The sequence below is a fragment of the Mustela nigripes genome, chromosome 7 (assembly GCF_022355385.1).
Source record: "Mustela nigripes isolate SB6536 chromosome 7, MUSNIG.SB6536, whole genome shotgun sequence".
NCBI classification, from domain to species: domain Eukaryota; kingdom Metazoa; phylum Chordata; class Mammalia; order Carnivora; family Mustelidae; genus Mustela; species Mustela nigripes.
This window is the reverse complement of record NC_081563.1, coordinates 22095801-22114712: the sequence shown is the minus strand read 5'-3', so window position 1 is coordinate 22114712 and position 18912 is coordinate 22095801. Positions and strand designations below refer to the sequence as shown.

The window sequence follows — 18912 nt, the reverse complement described above, 5'->3', positions numbered from 1 at the left end:
GGCCTGCAAACTTCCTGCTTGCCTCCTGGTCTTTAACCCCTCACCCACTGTGCCCGGACTCCTAGGCTCACATGGTGGAAGACAGCAACTGCTCACCAGCCTTCTCTCCTTCGATCCAGACTCCTGTATCCACCTGCTTTCCTTACACCTTTATTTAGATGTCTCAGTGGGACATCAAGCTCTACTTGTCCCAAACTGAACTTTTCTTCTCCTCTGAGAACTTTTCTTCTCTACCCCCTCCTCCCACCGACCCATCACTCAGTCTCAGCCGTTCCACTTTTCAAGATACCGCTAGGACCCATGTACCTCTTGCATCTCGATCTCTACTTAGTGCAAGCCGCCACAATCTCTCACCCGGACTCTGTAGCAGACTTCTAACCTGGCTTCCTGCATCCTCTTGTCCTCGTCCCTCCTTCCTCCACCCTGTAACTTCCAGGATTTTTAAAAACCCAAATCTGATCCTTCACCATCACTAACACCCAAATGGCTTTCCACTGCTCTTTACATATAAAGGCAGAGGTGATACAGAACTCCTGGGGAGACCAAGACCGCTGACCAGGGATACCCTGCTTTTAGTTAACTGACTGTGTTCTTGCTATAACAGTATGACTAAAAACCTTACTTTTCTGTGAAAATAAAACTGGATTACCTTGATTTCTGGTAACATAAAACTGCAACCTCCCTGTCTAGGAGGGGATAATTAGCCTTTTGAATAGAAACTTTTCAAACATCCATTAACTGAGGCACACATTACTTTTTAAAGTTCTTGTAAACACCTTGAGCCAGATGGAACCCTGAAGATGAATTAGCTTAGAGCAGGGGTTGGCCAATGATACCCTGCAGGCCAAATCAAGCCTGCCACCTGTTTTTAGGAATATTTACTGGAACACAGCCCCACTCATCCATTTGTGTACTGCCTATGCCATTTGCCCCCCCAGTGGCACAGTAGGGTCGCTGTGATAGGGACTGCAGGGCTTGCAAAGCCTGGCGTCCCTGGCCAGTAACGGAGAAGGTTTGCTGACCACGCTGTACAGGTTGGGCTGCACATTAAAATCACCTTGAATGGGGGCACCTGGGTGGCTCAGTGGGTTAAAGCCTCTGCCTTCGGTTCGGGTCATGATCCCAGGGTCCTGGGATCGAGCCCCGAGTCGGGCTCTCTGCTCAGCAGGGAGCCTGCTTCACTCTCTCTTTCTCTGCCTGCTTCTCTGCCTACTTGTGATCTCTCTCTCTCTGTGTCAAATAAATAAAATCTTAAAAAAAAAAAATCTCACCTGGAATACCTCTTAAAAGGGATCACATCAGAGCCATAGTTGAGAACCACTGATTTCATCCCATCTCCTGCCTCATGAATGAGGGGCAGCCCCACAGGTCAGGATCTGTCTCCTGTTTGTAGTGAGGGACAACTACTAATGCCCTCAAAGCCCTATTATAGCACATCCCTCTACACTATCTCATTCGATCCTTAGAACAAATCTGAGGTTCAAAGAGCAGGAAGCATTACTGTCCCTTCTTCACACAAGACAGAACTGGGGCTCAGGAGATTTAAGTCATGTCCCCAAAGTCTCCTATTTGGTAAAGGGAGCTAAGACTCCGGCACACATCTTTTCAATCAAGGCCACCAACCACTGATGTTAATTATACAAGTGACATCTATTTTATTTTGTCAAGTAGAGTCCTATTTGCTTTCGGGGGGGGGGGGGTGTCTCCAGAACACTTAGAAATCTGCCTTCCTAAATTAGGATTCCTAAGGAATGCCGCGAGGGGAGATGGAGAGGATGCATGCAGGGATTTATCTATCGAGCCCACTTCTGTGCCCACATTTAAACCACAGTAGATATATTTTTACCTGTTCAACCTCAGGATCCCACATACGATTTTGTTTGAATAAAGAGTTTCACCTTTGAAGGCCACTGACATGGCTTGGACCTTTGCAGTTTCAAACCAAGATGGCATGGTCACTCTGCCTCCAGATTCCTGTCACCTCTTACATCAAGTTCTTCCCCGCTGGTCTAAATGAAGCTCAAAATAGTAGTTTCTCATAATGCCAATATTGGTATTGTTTTTTGAGAAATGAAAGGCATCGCTTTCAGCAGACCAGACTTCCCACATCTGTCTGGGTAATTGGAGTTACTCATTACTGTTCCCTGCCTACTTCATGCATGCTATATAATGAAGGAAAAAAAAAAAAAAAAATATATATATATATATATATATATATATATATATATATATATATACTGTATATAAAAAAAGGAAAACATCACCCTCATCCACTCTCTTGCTAGGCCACAGCGTTTCTCCTGCCTGCTCACTGGGTCTGCCTCCAGCCTAATCCACAAACTCACCACCTTGCTTCTACTCTTAGGCCTTCATTCCCTGCGGAGTGAGGCGTTCATTAATGTTTGCGGAGGAAGAGGGTGCACTGTGGGATATAAGACAACTTCTTGCATTTCTTTGTGTTTCCAGAGAGGAAAACCTTTTAGTCTCCTCTCCACAGAAGTGAGAAGCCCCACACTGGGCAAAACACTTCCAGCTTTTCATTCTATGACCCTATTTGCACCTTTCCACAGGAGAAGGAGTGACTAATCTGACTGGTCAGAGTCCAGGACATTGAAAGGACTGAGTTTTTATCAGGACTGATGCCTGAGTGCACAAGGTATACTATGATCCTGACCTGTGTCCTGATAAATCAGGGTCTGTTATCAAACCTGGCACAAGGTTATACTAAGAGGGAGTAGGAAGCCCCATTCTGTATCTACATTTAGTTCCAGGAATGACAGGGGACACCCAGAGCCACACTGTGGCGTGACCTCATATTTCACCACTTATTTGAGAAGGCCATATCAGTGAAGTCTAGAGTCTAACTGCCAGAAGCACCCCATTCCTCAGGAGAAGCACAGTTCCTAAAACTTAATGAAAGACATCGTGGTCTTAAGCAAACATGACACATCTTCACCTTCTCTTTTAATAGGGTTATGTCTCTCACTTTACCCATTCTCAAACTGTGTCGTTTCTTTTTACATACAAACACAAACACTTTAAAAAATAAATGCCAAATTCAAGAGAATCAGATGAGTAGATAAATTTAGGGAGCCATGAAAGAAAAGGCCAGTCACCAGATTTTACAAAAGGTCACCTGAACTCCTTCTCTGGACATTCAACTTGATATAGGACCCTACATATCCCATGTCACATGGTCCACAAGGTCTTCTTTTAGGATTCTGAAGCAGTCAATAGCCATACTTGTCATTCAGATGGGTCCTGCCATCTCCACTTTGCCCTAGATCAGAGTATAAATAAAGAAACACATTCAATTTCCTAAATTCGGGAGGGAAAAGATACCCAGATATCAGTGGGCTAAAAAGTAAAACAGACAAAAGAGGTTTTTTCTATTCTACAACTCCGCCTTTTTGCATACGGTTTCAAAATACGGTCCTCTTTTCATTTCTACCCTTATTTATTAGCCAATAAAAAGCAAACATTTCTAGTAACAAAATTTCTAAAATTTCTATTAACTACGAATATATTAGAAACCTGATCCATAGAAAAAGCAACTTGTGATGAGCACATGGGAAACAAGCATCTCATATATTACCTTAAGAGTGTTAAGTATGAACATAAGCTGTATCCTCTCGACAGAATGCAATTTACAATGTCTTAAAAATGTTTACAGCCTTTGATCCAGCATGTTAACTTTCATGATTTTTTTCTACATATGCACCTCTATACTTGTAAAAGTATTATGTTAGAAGTTGCTCATTGCAGAATTTTTTTAAAATTCAATTAATTAACATACAGTGTATTATTAGTTTCAGAGGTAGAGGTCAGTGATTCATCAGTCTTATTTAATACCCAGCGCTTGTTACATCATGTGCCCTCCTTAATGTCTATCACCCAGTTACCCCAGCCCCCAAACCCCTCTCCTCCATGCAGAGTTGTCTATGATGGCAAAACTGAAAATACAGCAAATATTCATTGAAGGAACTGGAAGTACAGCAAATATTCGTTGAAGGAAAATTGAAGGAATAAATAAGTAAAGGTATTATCTGTACCATAAAAAAGAACTATGCTACAAGGAAGGACAGGAGGTAGGGAGGGAAGGAAGGAAGGAATCTATAAATAGCTATGGGAGGATCTCCATATAGTGTTAAGTGCGGAACAGCAAGATATAGAATATGCTTCTAGGGGCACCTGGGTGCCTCAGAAGGTTGAGCCTCTGCTTTCAGCTCAGGTCATGATCTCAGGGTCCTGCGATCGAGCCCCGCATCAGGCTCTCTGCTCAGCAGGGAGCCTGCTTCTCCCTTTCTCTGCCTACTTGTGATTTCTGCCAAATAAATAAATATAATCTTTAAAAAAAAAAAAAAGAATATGCTTCTATTTGTGTAAAAACAATGGTGAAATATTATGTATTTAATTGCTCATACAAGCATTTTATGTGACATATATAAGAAGTCACAAGATGATATTTCGCTTGCTTTAGAGGAAAACACCAAGTAGCTAAAGCAGAGCCAGTAGTAGTTGTTTTAAAACCTTTAAAGAAAATGCAAAAGACATGCAGAAGTTAAAAAAAAAAAAAAAAGTAATGAATCTCCATATACTCATCACCCAGCTACAACAACAATATGTGACATTACCCCCTCCATGCTCCCTCATCCTCTACTTCTACAGGATTATCTTAAGGCACATCCCAGATATTCCGTTTGTAAACACTTCTGTACACAGTCCTAGAAGATAAGGACTTTTTCTAAAAAACATAACATCATCCACATTTTAAAATAATTAATAATTTTCTAGTATCATCACACATCTGGCTAGTGTTCAAAATTATCTGACTGGTGTATATTTTTTTTAATAGTTGTTTGTTCAAATAAGGATTCAAGCAGAACCTACAAACTGTATTTGATTGATATGTCTCTTTAGATCTTTTACTCTGTTTCCCTAGAAGGGAGAACATTCCCACTACATGCTTTTTTTTTTAAGATTTTTTTTTTTTCAAAGATTACTTATTTATTTGAGAGAGAGAGAGAGAGCGAGAGAGCATGAGCAGGGGAAGCAGTAGGGGGAGAGGGAGAAGCAGACTCCCTGCTGAGCAGGGAGCCAGACAGGGGGCTTGATCTGAGGACCTTGAGATCATGACTTGAGCAAAAGTTAGCTCAAGCCACCTAGGCGCCCCTATTTATTTTAGAGAAAGAAAGAGAGCATGCTGAGTCAATCGGTGGGAGGGGCAGAAGGAGAGAGAATCCCAAACAGACTTTGCACTGAGTGAGGAGCCCAACACGGGGCTCGATTTCATGACCCTAAGATCACAACCCGAGCCGAAATCAAGGGTTGAACACTTAACTGACTACACTACCTGGTGCCCTATCCCACTACATACTCTTACAACACCTTTATTTTGAACCTTAAACATGCATTACCTATTCAGAAATATAAATAAATAAGTCTCAGAAGAGAAGAAAAGTAATAAAAACAATCTACCTTCAGGTGGGACCCACACACAGTAGTCTGGGTCATCTTCTGGATATTTGGAGGAAAGTGTTGCTGGAAGCTACAAAGAAAAGATAAAATTCTTTTGAATAAAATAACCTAACTCTATTGTCCCTATACCTGTCAGCAAATAAAAACTAAGGGAAAAGCTTCCATTAATTACCTTGACATAAGTAACCCAAAAAATGGTGGAACACACTCTCTCTGAACCTTGACTTTTTCTCATAAAGTCTCAACAAACTGATTTTTAGTCAGTGAGAGTGAAGTGATGTTTTCTAAAAGGGACTGTTAACAGAGGTATGAGTTCTAATGGTATAACCCACATAGAGGGAAATTTGGCATTTGTCTTTTGATCTAGGTGCAGAAAAGAGTTAACAGGGCAAGACTGACTATCCTTTGAAAGGCCTGTTTTAAGGCTGGCCCCTCGCCTGGTATCTGGGGACCTGGATTTCAGGAAGGTTCCTACTACCCTGATAAAAGTGTCACTGTGCCTAAATTGTCTATAAAAACAATATGGTTTGTGCTAAACATCTATTTTTCTTCTGGGAGAACAGAATTTGGGGGCATGACATGCAGGAGGTGCCTAGGTGATCAGTCCCCAATAAAAATCTTGGGCACTGAGTGTCTAATGAGCCTCCCTGGTTAGCAACATTTCATAAGATGTCACAACTCATTGCTAGGGCAATTAAACACGTCTTATGTGACTCCAGTGGAAAAGGACTCTTGGAAGCTTATGCCTGGTTTCCTCAGACTTTGCCCCTTGTGCCTTTTCCCTTTGCTGACTGTACTTGGTATCCTTTACTCTAGTACATCGTAGCTATGAGTACTACCACAGGCTGAGTCCTGTGAGGACTCCTGTGAATGACCTAGCCTGGGTGTCCTGGGGACCTCCTGACACAATCTAGCAATCCCACTTTGGGGAACTTACTATAGCCACATAAAATTATGCATACACAAGATTATTCATTATGGCACTGTTATAGTAAAAGATTAGAAACAACCCACGTGTCCACCTGTAGGGAACTGGCTAAGTTGAGTACATCCATACAGTAGGAAGCTCTTGGTAAACTGATACACAGTGATTTCCACAATAGGTTAAAAAATAATAAATCCTGATGTAGAATGTAGAATATTACATTCTATCTTCTACGTAATAAAAATAGTCAAATAAAAATATACTATTCAAATGTCTTTGTATGGCATAAAAGGATATGAACAAAGATTCACAAATTAATCAAAGAGGTATATGCAGAGTTATAGGGAACAGTATGGATGGAGACAAGAATAGAGAATTGAAAACATAAAAATTCAGAAATAAAAGAGAGCCCAGACTTCTAAAAGAGTGAGTATTAGGCAATTGGGAACTCTGCTAAGACAATCCCTAAAAATTCACTCTTCTAATCCCATGACAAAGGGATTCATTTTTACTTCTAGAGAGGTGAAGATTACGGCTAAAGTACTTACTTTGCCTGGACCGGGAGCTTTCTTTTTTTTCAATTCATCTCTGTTTTTCTGATGTTCATTCTTTGATGCTAATTTGAGAAAAAGAAAAGCAAGAGGCAACAGCTATTTCAGAATAAGTAAAACAGAAAAAAATTCCCCCTAAGAGATCATTATAAAAATGGAAAAAAGCACGTAACCATCAAATTCTCAAAAATTCCTTCTATTATAGGGACGCCTGGGTGGCTCAGTGGGTTAAGCCTCTGCCTTCTGCCCAGGTCAGGATCTCAGGGTCCTGGGATTGAGGCCCACCTTGGGCTCTCTGCTCAGCAGGGAGCCTGCTTCTCCTTCTCTCTCTGCCTGCCTCTCTACTTGTGATTTCTCTCTCTGTCAAATAAATAAATAACAAAATCTTTAAAAAAAAAAAAAAAAATCCTTCTACTATAAAGACTATCTTAAGAGAATTTCCTCTCTGCTAATAACTCTAGTTTTCAATCCTAAGGCTGTTCTACAAGCTTGAATATAATCACACCATTTGAAAAGGGAAAGAAAAATGGGGTTGATTTTACCATTCTACAGTTCAACTGTTATAGTTAGAACAGTAGAAAAACAATCCTTTTTTTTTTTCCCTGAAGGTTATTTATTGGGGCACCTGGGTGGTTTAGTCAGTTAAGTGTCTGCCTTTGGCCCAAAGTCCTGGGATCAAGCCCTGTGTCCCATTCTCTGCTCAGCAGAGCCTGCTTCTCACCCTCTCTTTGCCTACTTGTGCTCTCTCTCTGCCAAAGAAATAAATACAATCTTTAAATAAATAAATAAATAAAGGTTATTTATTTGAGAGAGCACACGAGTGAAGGGAGGGACAGAGAGAGATAATCTCCAATGGACTCTGTGCTGAGCGGAGAGCCCAATGGAGGGCTCAAACCCACAACCCATGGGATCATGACCTGAGCTGAAACCAAGAGTCAGACATTCAACCAACTAAGCCACCAAGGTGCCCCCAAACGAGGCATTTGAAAGGCCAATCTTTCAACCAATTTACCTTAATAGTTTTGGAATTGCTCCCATGATAAGCAGATTCATCTCTGGGAGATGAAAAGCTGCGGAGGGCTTTGCATGGGCAGAGGGAAGCGCAAAAGCACTAGGAATTTTGCAGATCAGGAGACGAAACCCCAGGAAGCAGAAAAGGAATTAAGAAAGGCAAATGGGATGGCACCAAACATAACCTCTCATGTATTCCAGTTCTGTTCAGGGTCCTGGCAGAGCACCTACCCAGTGTCTAAAAGGCCGCTCTCTGTGCTGCCTCAGCTCAGCCGCCAACCCCTCCTCTCTGACACCAGCTGCTTGCTTGTATGCAGAGCAGCAATGGAGCTGGCTGCACTACTTGCCTGAGGGTTCCTCACATGATGCAGCTGTTTCTCTAATCTCTTGATAATCGTTATTCTGTTCCTCTTGGCTGAGTTGAGACATGTTTTCTATAAAATGCAGAACCAGAGCATATTGTTATTATTTAATTCATAATGGGGAACCAAGAAAACAAAAACAAAAGCAAGAAAAGCTACATAAATACATAATCATCCAGCTTTACTATCATTAGCTTCAATAACCTTAATTAGATTTTCCAAAAAATGTGCCTCCATATGTTTAACAGAGAAATCAATTTTCCACTTTAAAAACTGGCCAACTCGGAGTTAAAACTTTTCAGCACTACTTACCAAAAGCCTTAAAAATGTACATATTCCTTGGTCTAGAAATTCTATTTCCAGGAACATATTCAAAGAACACAATCAGAGATGAGTACGAAGATTTATTATATATGCAATATGTTTAGGATAGCAAAAATAATAAATTATGTTCAGGTCTAACAATAGGGGGTGATTAAATAAATCACGGCACCAGCATGTGATGGACCACTGTGCTCCTCATTTGACTCCACATTTTAAAAGAGTATTTTAAGACATCGAAAAAAATAGGTTATAAAACAGCATATACAATACAATCCTAACAGAGGCCTAGAGTAATCCCTAATCAACTGCAGATTTACTCAGTAATGTGTCTTTACCAAATTTTAAAATCTGCTATTTTTATACACATATTTCTTGTGGTCCCTGAACAAAATAAATACAATCCTTATTGCTCGGCCTCCTACTAATCTGTTTATACGCCACCCTCACAAGGTATGGATCAAAGATTGGACTCACAAAAAAAGTATGTGTAAGTACCTTGTTTGAAAAGGCTAAGCATTTTGCCAGTAACTAAACAAAGGAGCATGCAAAAACAAAAGAGCTCTTCACAGATGAAAAATCAGAAACGTTTCTTTCTGAAACAACTAAGAATGATTCAAGAAAAGGCCTCCATACCAGGCCTGGCCTTTATGATGATAAGCCAGGTTTGTTTTGGAAGCAACATGCATGCATGCATGCATTCCCATGCATATTTCATGTCGGTTTTTGTTCTGTTTTTCCTCATGCGCCCTATTTTCTGTGAAGTCTTAACAATGCCAGACGGGTTGGCCACCCTGCAGGAAAGTAACTCCTGCAGTTGACAAGGGACAAGATACTGAAAAGATGAACAATGATATCTGGGTGTGAGACTGCAGGAGATTTCCCTTTTCTTCTTTGGACTTTTATGTGTAAGCCAAAGTTTCTAAAAATGAATACACCTTCCTCATAATCAGAAGAAAACATATTTGCAAACCAATCACTTCCCTCTTTTGTCATTTGCCGTCAAATCCTGGCTAAGGTGGGTGAGTATGGTGTGCCAGGTTTTCCGCTAGGTACCATGGACAAAAAGATGAATAAGGCACTATGCTTCCTAAGAAGTGTGATGCTTAGTCTCTGTTTTAGGGATGGGGAAAATAATGACCAAGGGGAGGTTTACCCTGAGACTACTTGATCAGGCCCCATCATGCACCCTCTTCTACTGCCCACCAATCACACAATGGTAGCAGCTCTGGGCTGTTCCACAGCAGCTGTGGTTTCAGATTCCACAGCTTTCAATGTTCCATAATTCTGGAATAGACTGGAAATACCTGCTCTTGCTCTGCAATGAGGATAAATAATGACAAATAGTCCAAGAAAGACCAAAAAAGTATGTTTCCAGAGTCAGCTGTATCCCATACCATAAAGTGCCACAAAGTCAAAATACACAACCAAGAACTGGTTTTGCTTTCCAAACCTAAGCGCAATCAATGCAGACGCCCCACTGAACAGCACAGGAAGAAGGAGAAAAATATTACCATGGGCTTTTGTCTCTTTAGAACAGGTGAAGTCAGTGGGAGGCCTCACTTCCTGCACTGCATCTTCTGGCTCTGTCTCGTGCTGCAGCCTACTGCTTCCAGCTTCCATTTTCCCCCTTTCATCTCCCTCCTTTTCCCCCTCCTCGTCCTCTTCCTCCTCCTCCTCTTCTACTTCGGGCTCATCCTTCATTCTCAATAGAGCTGGAGGGAGTTCTGGACGCTTAGGGGGTAACTTCTATGAAAGAAACAAATCATGAACAAACACTGCTACATAATGACAGAGACAAATCTCTTCAAGGAGATTAAGCTAAATATATGAAATGTCTAACCTCTCTAGACTGATGAACCCTGCAGAATTATGCTGGAGGGAGGACTTGCACATGAGATTTTGCCCATCTATGGACGTTTAACACATACCTCTATGAGTTTCTAGGATCAAAAGAATATTAAGTATGGGACACTTGAAACAGCTTGTGGGAACTAACATCTATTGCAGGTGCCAGCTGCAGGAATTCTGTCTTGTCACCCCTCATGGTGTTAAAGGATCTTAATTCATTACAAAATCTTCCAGGGGTAACAGACACACATTTCTAAGAAACAGATCATTTGTACAGCTTTTTCATTTTAGATTTAACACAATTTCAAAGAAATGAGACATGTAAATCAGTAAAATAGATCCTGAAGACATTTCTTTTTTTAAGATTTATTTATTTATTTTAGAGACAGAGAGAGAGCAGGGGGAGGGGCAAAGGGAGAGGGAGAGAATCTCAGGCAGACTCTGCACTGAGCTAGGAGCCTGACCTGGGGCTCGATCTCACAACCCTGAGATCATGACCTAAGCTGAAACCAAGAGTTGGATGCTCAACCGACTGTACCACCCAGGCGCCACCTGAAGACATTTCTTGAATAAAGCCAAATATTCTAATCAAAACCTTTTAATAAAATTATTAGAAAAAGAAAAGGTTGATTGAAGCTTAAGGAATGGAGAGATACCAAAGTATATGTTGGGCATATCATTTCTTAAATATAGGATTGAATTCAGTAAACCTCTTTAGAGAGCTTTTTTAGTAAAGTTTTTCCTCTAACTAAACATAAGCACCTCCTCTCCCCTCACCCTCACAGAAAAGCCTGCCTCTCAGGTGAACCTGAGACTTCAGGCTTCTGCCACCAGAGGGCAGTTTTCCCTAATTCAAGGTCCTGAGGACTGAATTCTGTCCCCACAAAATTCGTATGTTGAAGTCCTAACCCCTAGTACCTCAGAATGTAAACATATTTATAGATAAAATTTTTAAAGAGGTAAGTTAAAAGAAAGCAGTTAGACTGAGGCCCTAACCCAAGATGGCTGGTTTCTTGTAAGAGGAGCGGGCGACCCCACGGGTGCAAGTACACACAGGGAAGACCCCAGGAAGATGCAGGAAGAGGGCAGCCATCTCCAAACCAAGGCATGCTGATCTTGGACCCAGGCTCCAGATCTGTTAGAAAATTAAATTTCTGTCTTTTAAGCTACCCAGTCTGTGGTGTTTGGTTAGGGCAGCCCTCGCACGCTAACACACAAGGTTCTGCTCTTTAGGTGATAAGACCTTTTAAAAGCTGAATCTGTAAAGAGGGATGTATGCAAAGGAAACATTCACCAGTGAAGTGCTAGAGGACAGTAGAAAGATCACAAAACTCAAGAACAGAGGACCTGGATTTGATTGCCAGTCTAGTAATCACTTAATGATGATGTGACCTCATATTTAACCTCTCTGACACTGTTTCCTCACCTGTGAGAGGTGGTAATTCCCACACATCACAAAGTGTTAGAGGGATTGAACGCCAAATGGCAGGGCCAGGTGCAGGGACTACATGACTAACAAATGTTAGCCGAGTACAAATGTTACACTATCTACCCACCTGGAAAAAAGACATTTCTTAAATGCAACATTCATCACAAATTAATAAACTGATGTTCAATGTACAAATTAGTTACATGCAAACTGACTGAAGAGCGAAAGTTTAACACTATGACCCACAACTTACCCCTACTGTTCCCGTTTTTAATTTGAATTTGCTTCCTCCTTTCATGGCACCAAAGAGAGGCAATGTAAGCTTTTTAGCTTTGTTTTCCACATCTGTAGCCTGACTTTCAGTCCTAAGAAGAAAGAACAATTATACACATCTATTCCGGTGAGGCCAAGATTTTATCCAAAACACCAGAAGAATCCTGCGTGCCTGGCTTTAAAGACCCTTTGCCAAATACTATCCTTCACAGCCCATCCCCAAAGGCTTCAGGAAGATTCTGGTATCCACGGACAAAGTCAAGAGCAACACAGATATTTTTCAGTTCCAATAAATAGCTTGGCTGGTCTGGAGGACAAGCAAAGACACCCCACGGAAATGAAAAGGCAGAGGACGGGATCACAATCAAGAGCTGCTTGGGTCGGGGAGAAAGGTGTTAGGTAGAAAGTTTGGAAGTTCAATCCTCAAGAAGAGGAGGAAAAAGGTACATACATCTAAAGGCCAGGATCTAAAGTAGGAAAGGGAGGAAAAACTAAGCAGACACACACACAGCAAGAGGGGAGGCTCTAGAGGACACTGACATAGCCCTCTCACAGGGATGACTTACCAAGGGAAAAGATTTTGGTTAGAATAAAACTCACTGTTATTTGTTTACCCTGAACTATGCCTCAGGAGTTTTCATCCTTTCTCCACAAATACAATGTTACAAATAGCTGCTAGGTATAACAGAAATAGGACAATGATGACAATAATAATACACATAGGCCAGCACTTTGTCAAGTGCTATTCATGTCATTTTTCCCTTTTTAAGGATATTATTTAATGAGCGAGAAAGAGAGCCCATGAGTGGGGGGAGGTGGGGGGGCAGAGCGAGAGAGCGAATCCCAAGCCTCCCTGCCAAGCACAGAGCCCAATGTGGGGCTTGATTCCATGACCCGAAGATCATTACCCAAGCCAAAACCAAGAAACCAAGAGTCGGATGCCCAACTGACTGAGCCCCAGGCACCCCTATTCATGTCATTTTTCAACATCAATAGTACTTCTAATTTACAGATGAGGAAGCAAGGATCAAAGGAACTATATAACTTGCCTCTAAATGCCCAAAAATAATTCATACAGCTGAGAGCGAAAGCCAGGGAGTCTAACTTGAGTGTTAACGCCCCTCCTCACTATCAGTAAATGAAATACCACTTGGATGACAGCCTTTGTGGACTGACCTACGAATCACTGCATGAAATATCCAAACTACACATCAATCTTTTAATAAAACTGCTAGTAATTTGGGGATTAATTTTTTGTACAGATGATCAAGGGCTCCAGGAACATTTTACCTTTATATCCCCATAAAAAAAAAGTGTCTCCCAATATCTAGATATTCATCTATGCAACACCCCTAGCATCAAATTACAGGTTTTGTACACATTTGTAAAGGGCTACATTAATGCTTACTGACCATCTAAAACAGCACTGTCCATGGGGCACCTGCTGGCTCAGTCGTTTAAGTGGTCAACTTTTGATCTCAGCTCAGGTCTTGATGTCAACTGAGGTCTTGATCTTGGTGGTTGAGTTCAAGCCCCAAGTTGGGCTCCATGCTGAGCCTACTTATAGCAGCTCATCCAAACAGAACTTTCTGCGATAATGGAAATGTTCTACATCTGTGCTGTCCAATATAGTAGCCACTAGCCACAAGTGGCTATTGAGGACTTGAAATCTGACTAACTTGAATGAAGAACTGAATTTTTAATTTCATTTAATTTTAATATCACAGGAGACTACTGGGTGCTGTACAGGACTGCACAGGCCAAAAGAAAACAAGAAACTTCCTAAGTGAGTTACTTGCCTTCATACATGAGTGATCCCACCTAGGCAATACCACTTTTTGAGATGCCTACCTGAACTGTGCTCACTAGGAGTCGCTCATTTCCATAGCAACCTATTCAATGATTTCAAAATTTGTTGATATCACATAGAACAAAATTTGAAAATACTGTCAAATTGAAAGACTGGATCTTATTCTCTCTCTCTCTCTCTCTCACACACACACACACACACACACACACACCTCATACAAACATCTGCACACTCACAAACATTAGCTAAATCTGGGAAAAACTATTCCCAAAATGTTGTTTACAAATTACTCAGAAAAATGGATTTAGGTTAATTTCTTCCAATAATTTTCACAAAATCAAAGTTAACTAATAAAATCAACTTTAGGGGATTATGCCTTCCCCCATTTTAAAAGAAGAAATTCCACTTTAAAAGTATTTAAGTATATTTAAAAAAAGAATTTAAGTATAGGGGCTCTTGGGTGGCTTAATCAATTGGGAAACCAGTTCTTGATTTCAGTTCAGATCATGATCGGGCCCTGTGCTAAGCTAGGCGCCTGCTTGTCCCTCTTCCTCTGCTGCTCCCCTGCTTGTGTTCCCTCTCTTTCTCTTTCTCAAACAGATAAATAAATAAGATATTTTTTTACAAAGGTATTTAAATACACTGAAGTTATCAACTGGTTCTTAAGAATGACAAACCAGGTGCAAAAATGACAATCTGCACTTTTATTTTTTTCATCTGTGGCTTTAAAATCATAGATTAAAAAATGGCATTACAGGGGCGCCTGAGTGGCTCAGTGGGTTAAAGCCTCTGCCTTCGGCTCATGGTCCCAGGGTTCTGAGATCGAGCCCCGCATCAGGCTCTCTGTTCGGCGGAGAGCCTGCTTCCTCCTCTCTCTCTCTCTCTCTCTCTCTGCCTGCCTCTCTGCCTACTTGTGATCTCTGTCAAATAAATAAATAAAAATATTTTTTTTAAAATGGCTATTACATTATTATATTTGTATTTCTCTTATGAACAATATAGAGCATTTTTAAAAATATATTTAAGAGTTATTTGTATTTCTTCTCCAGTGGCCTTTCAGTTGATACCCTTTTCCCATTTTTCTCTTTGGTAGATGGTTGTCCACTTATTCAAGGTCTTTATATATTACCAAAATCAGCCTTTTGGCATGTTGCTTTTTAAAGAAATTTACTCTGCATTAAAAGATTAAGTAAAAAATTCAGAGCCTTGGGGCACCTGGCTGACTCACTCAGTTAAGGGTCTGCTTTCGGCCCAGGTCATGATCCCAGGGTCCTAGGATCGAGCCCTGCATCAAGCTCCCTGCTCAGCAGGAAGCCTGCTTCCCCCACCTCTCCCTCTGCACTCCCCCTGCTTGTGTTCTCTCACTCTCTGTCAGATAAATAAAATCTTATTAAAAAAAAAAAAAGCCTTCTAATGAAAGAGGAATCACTGTAGTTTTCTATAAAACCCTACAGCAGTCTGTATTTCACAAAGGAAATGGCTTAGACTCTATGAAATCACTGCCTCCTGTGCTTTAAAAGGTTTCTTATATTTTATTTCTATTCTCTAATATTAAGAAAATAACATAATTCAAAATGTTATCTATGCAAACATGCTTATTTAAAATTTCAAGTATAACTAAGACTTACTTTTTCAGCTCTGGAATCTCTGCTGGCTTTACAATTTTTATCAATCCCTTAAGTCTCTGTTGTTCTTTCCTCAGTTCAAAAGTTCTCAGGTGAAGTTTCTTCCGGGACACACCATCCAATGCACTCCCGGATTTCATTTCTGACATAAATGCCTCTAAAGAGTCCTGAGATGGTGACTCTGACAGGGCTGTCCAAGAAAGGAATAATATATGTTCAGAAAAATGGCCTCAAATCTTTTAAAATTCAGCCAAAGTTTCCAGAGAAAAGTCACTAACAGGGGCGCTTGGGTGGCTCAGTCAGTCGAGTGTCCAGCTCTTGATTCTGGCTCAGGTCATGATCTCAGGGCCGTGAGATCAACCCTGTTTCAGGCTCCACACTCAGCAGGAAGTCTGCTTGGGATTCTCACTCTCCTCCCTCTGCCCTCCTCCCCTGCTGCATACTCTTTCCCTCTCAAAAAAAAACAAATAAATCTTTTAAAAAAAAGTCACTCACATAAAACTGGTCAGAGAACATTACTCATATTGGGAATAAGAAAACAGGTTATAGCTTGAAGACCTTGGGACATCATTTTGCCTCATTGGGCTTCATTTTCCTCATCTATTACACAGAGTTTAAATGAAATAATTTATAGTGTTCTTTCTAATACTAAGATGCTGTGTTGCTCCTTAGAAAGGTTCCAAGGTCTGTATCTTATTAACTAGCCTCAGTGCTGGCAGAGGGCACTACATAAGGCAGATGCCTACTATAAACTTATTTAATGGATCATTAACTTACCTTTGCTTGAGGCTTTCAGTTTCTCAGAAATTTCAGAGAGTTCCTTTTCAGCATCATTTAACTTTGCAACCTGTAACACCCAAATTAACAGGGTCAGCAAATGTTTTTCTTCTTTCAAAACATGGTAGCTTTTCTGTCTTCCTCTTCTTATTTTCATTATTGTTACAAGGTTTAAGAGGATGCATTTAGAATTTCCAGTTGAATCTGCATCTTATGGAGTTAACAATTTTCATGTATTTATTAATCTGAATTGAGTTAGCTTCTGAATTAACACAGAATTAAACAAAATATATGTATAGAATACAGACTTGACATTACTCAAAAGAAAGAACTCAAGGCATTTGTTTTCATTGATGAATCAAAAAAACAGATGTTGGGTAATGTTTTAAAGCTCTCTGAATGTTACTTAATATAGTGAAAACACGGGCGCCTGGGTGGCTCAGTGGGTTAAGCCGCTGCCTTCGGCTCAGGTCATGATCTCAGGGTCCTGGGATCGAGTCCCGCATCGGGCTCTCTGCTCAGCAGGGAGCCTGCTTCCTTCTCTCTCTGCCTGCTTCTCTGCCTACTTGTGATCTCTGTCTGTCAAATAAATAAATAAAATCTTTAAAAAAAAAAAATATATAGTGAAAACACAGGCTAACTTGTGATGGTTTCATGAAGGATATATAGTTTAAGACTATTACCAAACTATACTCCTCAAAATTCCTTTCACAATTCTTGACTGCCAAAAGTCTAAAGTTGATTTCACCTCAGAATGGCCCAATTTGGAACTTTTTCCTTTCTTTTCGTAGTTTTAACATAGTATCCAAAGAATGCTCATTCATGCATCAATATCCACCTACAGGTGGACAGAGTCTCTAGCAGCAAGCCAAATATTTTCCAACTTGGGTAATACTCTTGTTACTATCAAATTTAAAATCAAGAAAGTTGGGGTGCCTGGGTGGCTCAGTGGGTTAAGCCTCTGCCTTCAGCTCAGGTCATGATCTCAGAGTCCTGGGATGGAGCCCCACATCGGGCTCTCTGCTCCGCAGGGAGCTGGCTTCCCGCACCACCCACGTGCTGCTCTGTCTACTTGTGATCTCTCTCTCTCTCTCTGTCAAATAAATAAATAAGTAATCTTTAAAAATAAAATAAAATAAATCAAGAAAGTCATATTTCAGACCAGATTTCAATGCTACTGCTTTAAAAATTATAATTATAAAACAAATTTGAATAATATCTTATTTAAAAATTAAACTACCACAGCTACTTCTATAAATAAAACTTGCCAATGATTCAAAGGTCTCTGGCTTCTCATCTATCTTCCCAGCTTTTTTCATTCGGTTCAGACGCTTCTTTTCAACCAGGCCGGTTCTATCAAGAAAGGTGTCATCATCACTATCATAAAAGTCTTCATCTTCCCAGTTCTTGGCTTTCCTTTTCCGAGATACTAGGAGATAAAATAAATGGTAAAAAAAGAAAAAAGAGACAAGTAGATAAGCAGCTTAAAATATCACTATCAGAGGTGCGTGGGTGGCTCAGTGGATTAGCTTCTGCCTTCGGCTCAGGTCATGATCTCAGGGTTCCAGGATCAAGCCCCACGTCCAGCTCTCTGCTCAGTGGGGAGCCTGCTTCCTCCTCTCTCTCTCTGCCTGCCTTTTTGCCCTCTTATGATCTCTCCCTCTGTCAAATAAATAAATAAAATATTTTTAAAAATTTTTAAAAATCACTATCAGTACTGCAAGACCCAACAAGCTGTCAAACTACATATACAAACAAAGGGTTAAACCTGGAAGACATTAGGCTAAGTAAAATAAGCCAGGCACACAGGATTCCACTTAGAGTTAACTGGAGTAGCCCAATTCACAGAAACAGAAGGTAGAATGGTAATTACCAGGGGATGGAGGAAGGAAGAATGAGAAGTTAGCTTTCAGTGGGTATAAGAAACTTTTGAGAGGGGTACTAGTGATGGTTGTACAACAATGTGAATGTATTTAATACATTTAATGCTTACAGTGGTAAATTTTATATTATGTATATTTTACCACAATAAAAGAATTAAAACAAAGGGCTAATTTATTTAATGAGCAAGAAGTTCCCAAAAACCAATCAGTAAAAAAGGAAAAAGATAAGGAAAAGGCGAATAATCCAAAAAAAAAATTTTTTTATAAAGATTTTTATTTATTTATTTGTAAGAGAGAGAGAGTGAGAGCGAGCCCAGGCAGACAGAGTGGAAGGCAGAGTCAGAGGGAGAAGCAGGCTCCCTGCGGAGCAAGGAGCCCGATGTGGGTCTCGATCCCAGGACGCTGGGATCATGACCTGAGCCGAAGGCAGCTGCTTAACCAACTGAGCCACCCAGGCGTCCCATTCCAAAAATTTTTATAAGGATAATGAAAGCAGTTCAGAAAAAGAAATATAAATGGCCAAAACAATTTTTAAAGATGTTAAACACGTTTTAATAATTAAAAAATACAAATTAGGGGCACCTGGGTGGCTCAGTGGGTTAAGCCTCTGCCTTCG

The 18912-nt window shown here is 40.5% G+C and overlaps 1 protein-coding gene across 1 annotated transcript in view; it reads right to left on the bottom strand.

The window, feature by feature from the left end:
- Nucleotides 1-2942: 2942 nt before the first annotated feature.
- SLC4A1AP (solute carrier family 4 member 1 adaptor protein) overlaps nt 2943-18912 on the bottom strand; it is a 34287-nt gene continuing 18317 nt past the window's right edge. The window contains exons 6-14 of the mRNA XM_059405348.1: nt 17682-17842; nt 16414-16483; nt 15640-15826; nt 12182-12293; nt 10163-10397; nt 8313-8399; nt 6952-7019; nt 5479-5548; nt 2943-3280 (exon numbers count right to left, since the gene is read on the bottom strand). Of these exons, the coding sequence (XP_059261331.1) occupies nt 3231-3280; nt 5479-5548; nt 6952-7019; nt 8313-8399; nt 10163-10397; nt 12182-12293; nt 15640-15826; nt 16414-16483; nt 17682-17842 (1040 nt within the window). The 3' untranslated portion in view covers nt 2943-3230. The remainder of the gene's footprint in view (nt 3281-5478; nt 5549-6951; nt 7020-8312; nt 8400-10162; nt 10398-12181; nt 12294-15639; nt 15827-16413; nt 16484-17681; nt 17843-18912) is intronic.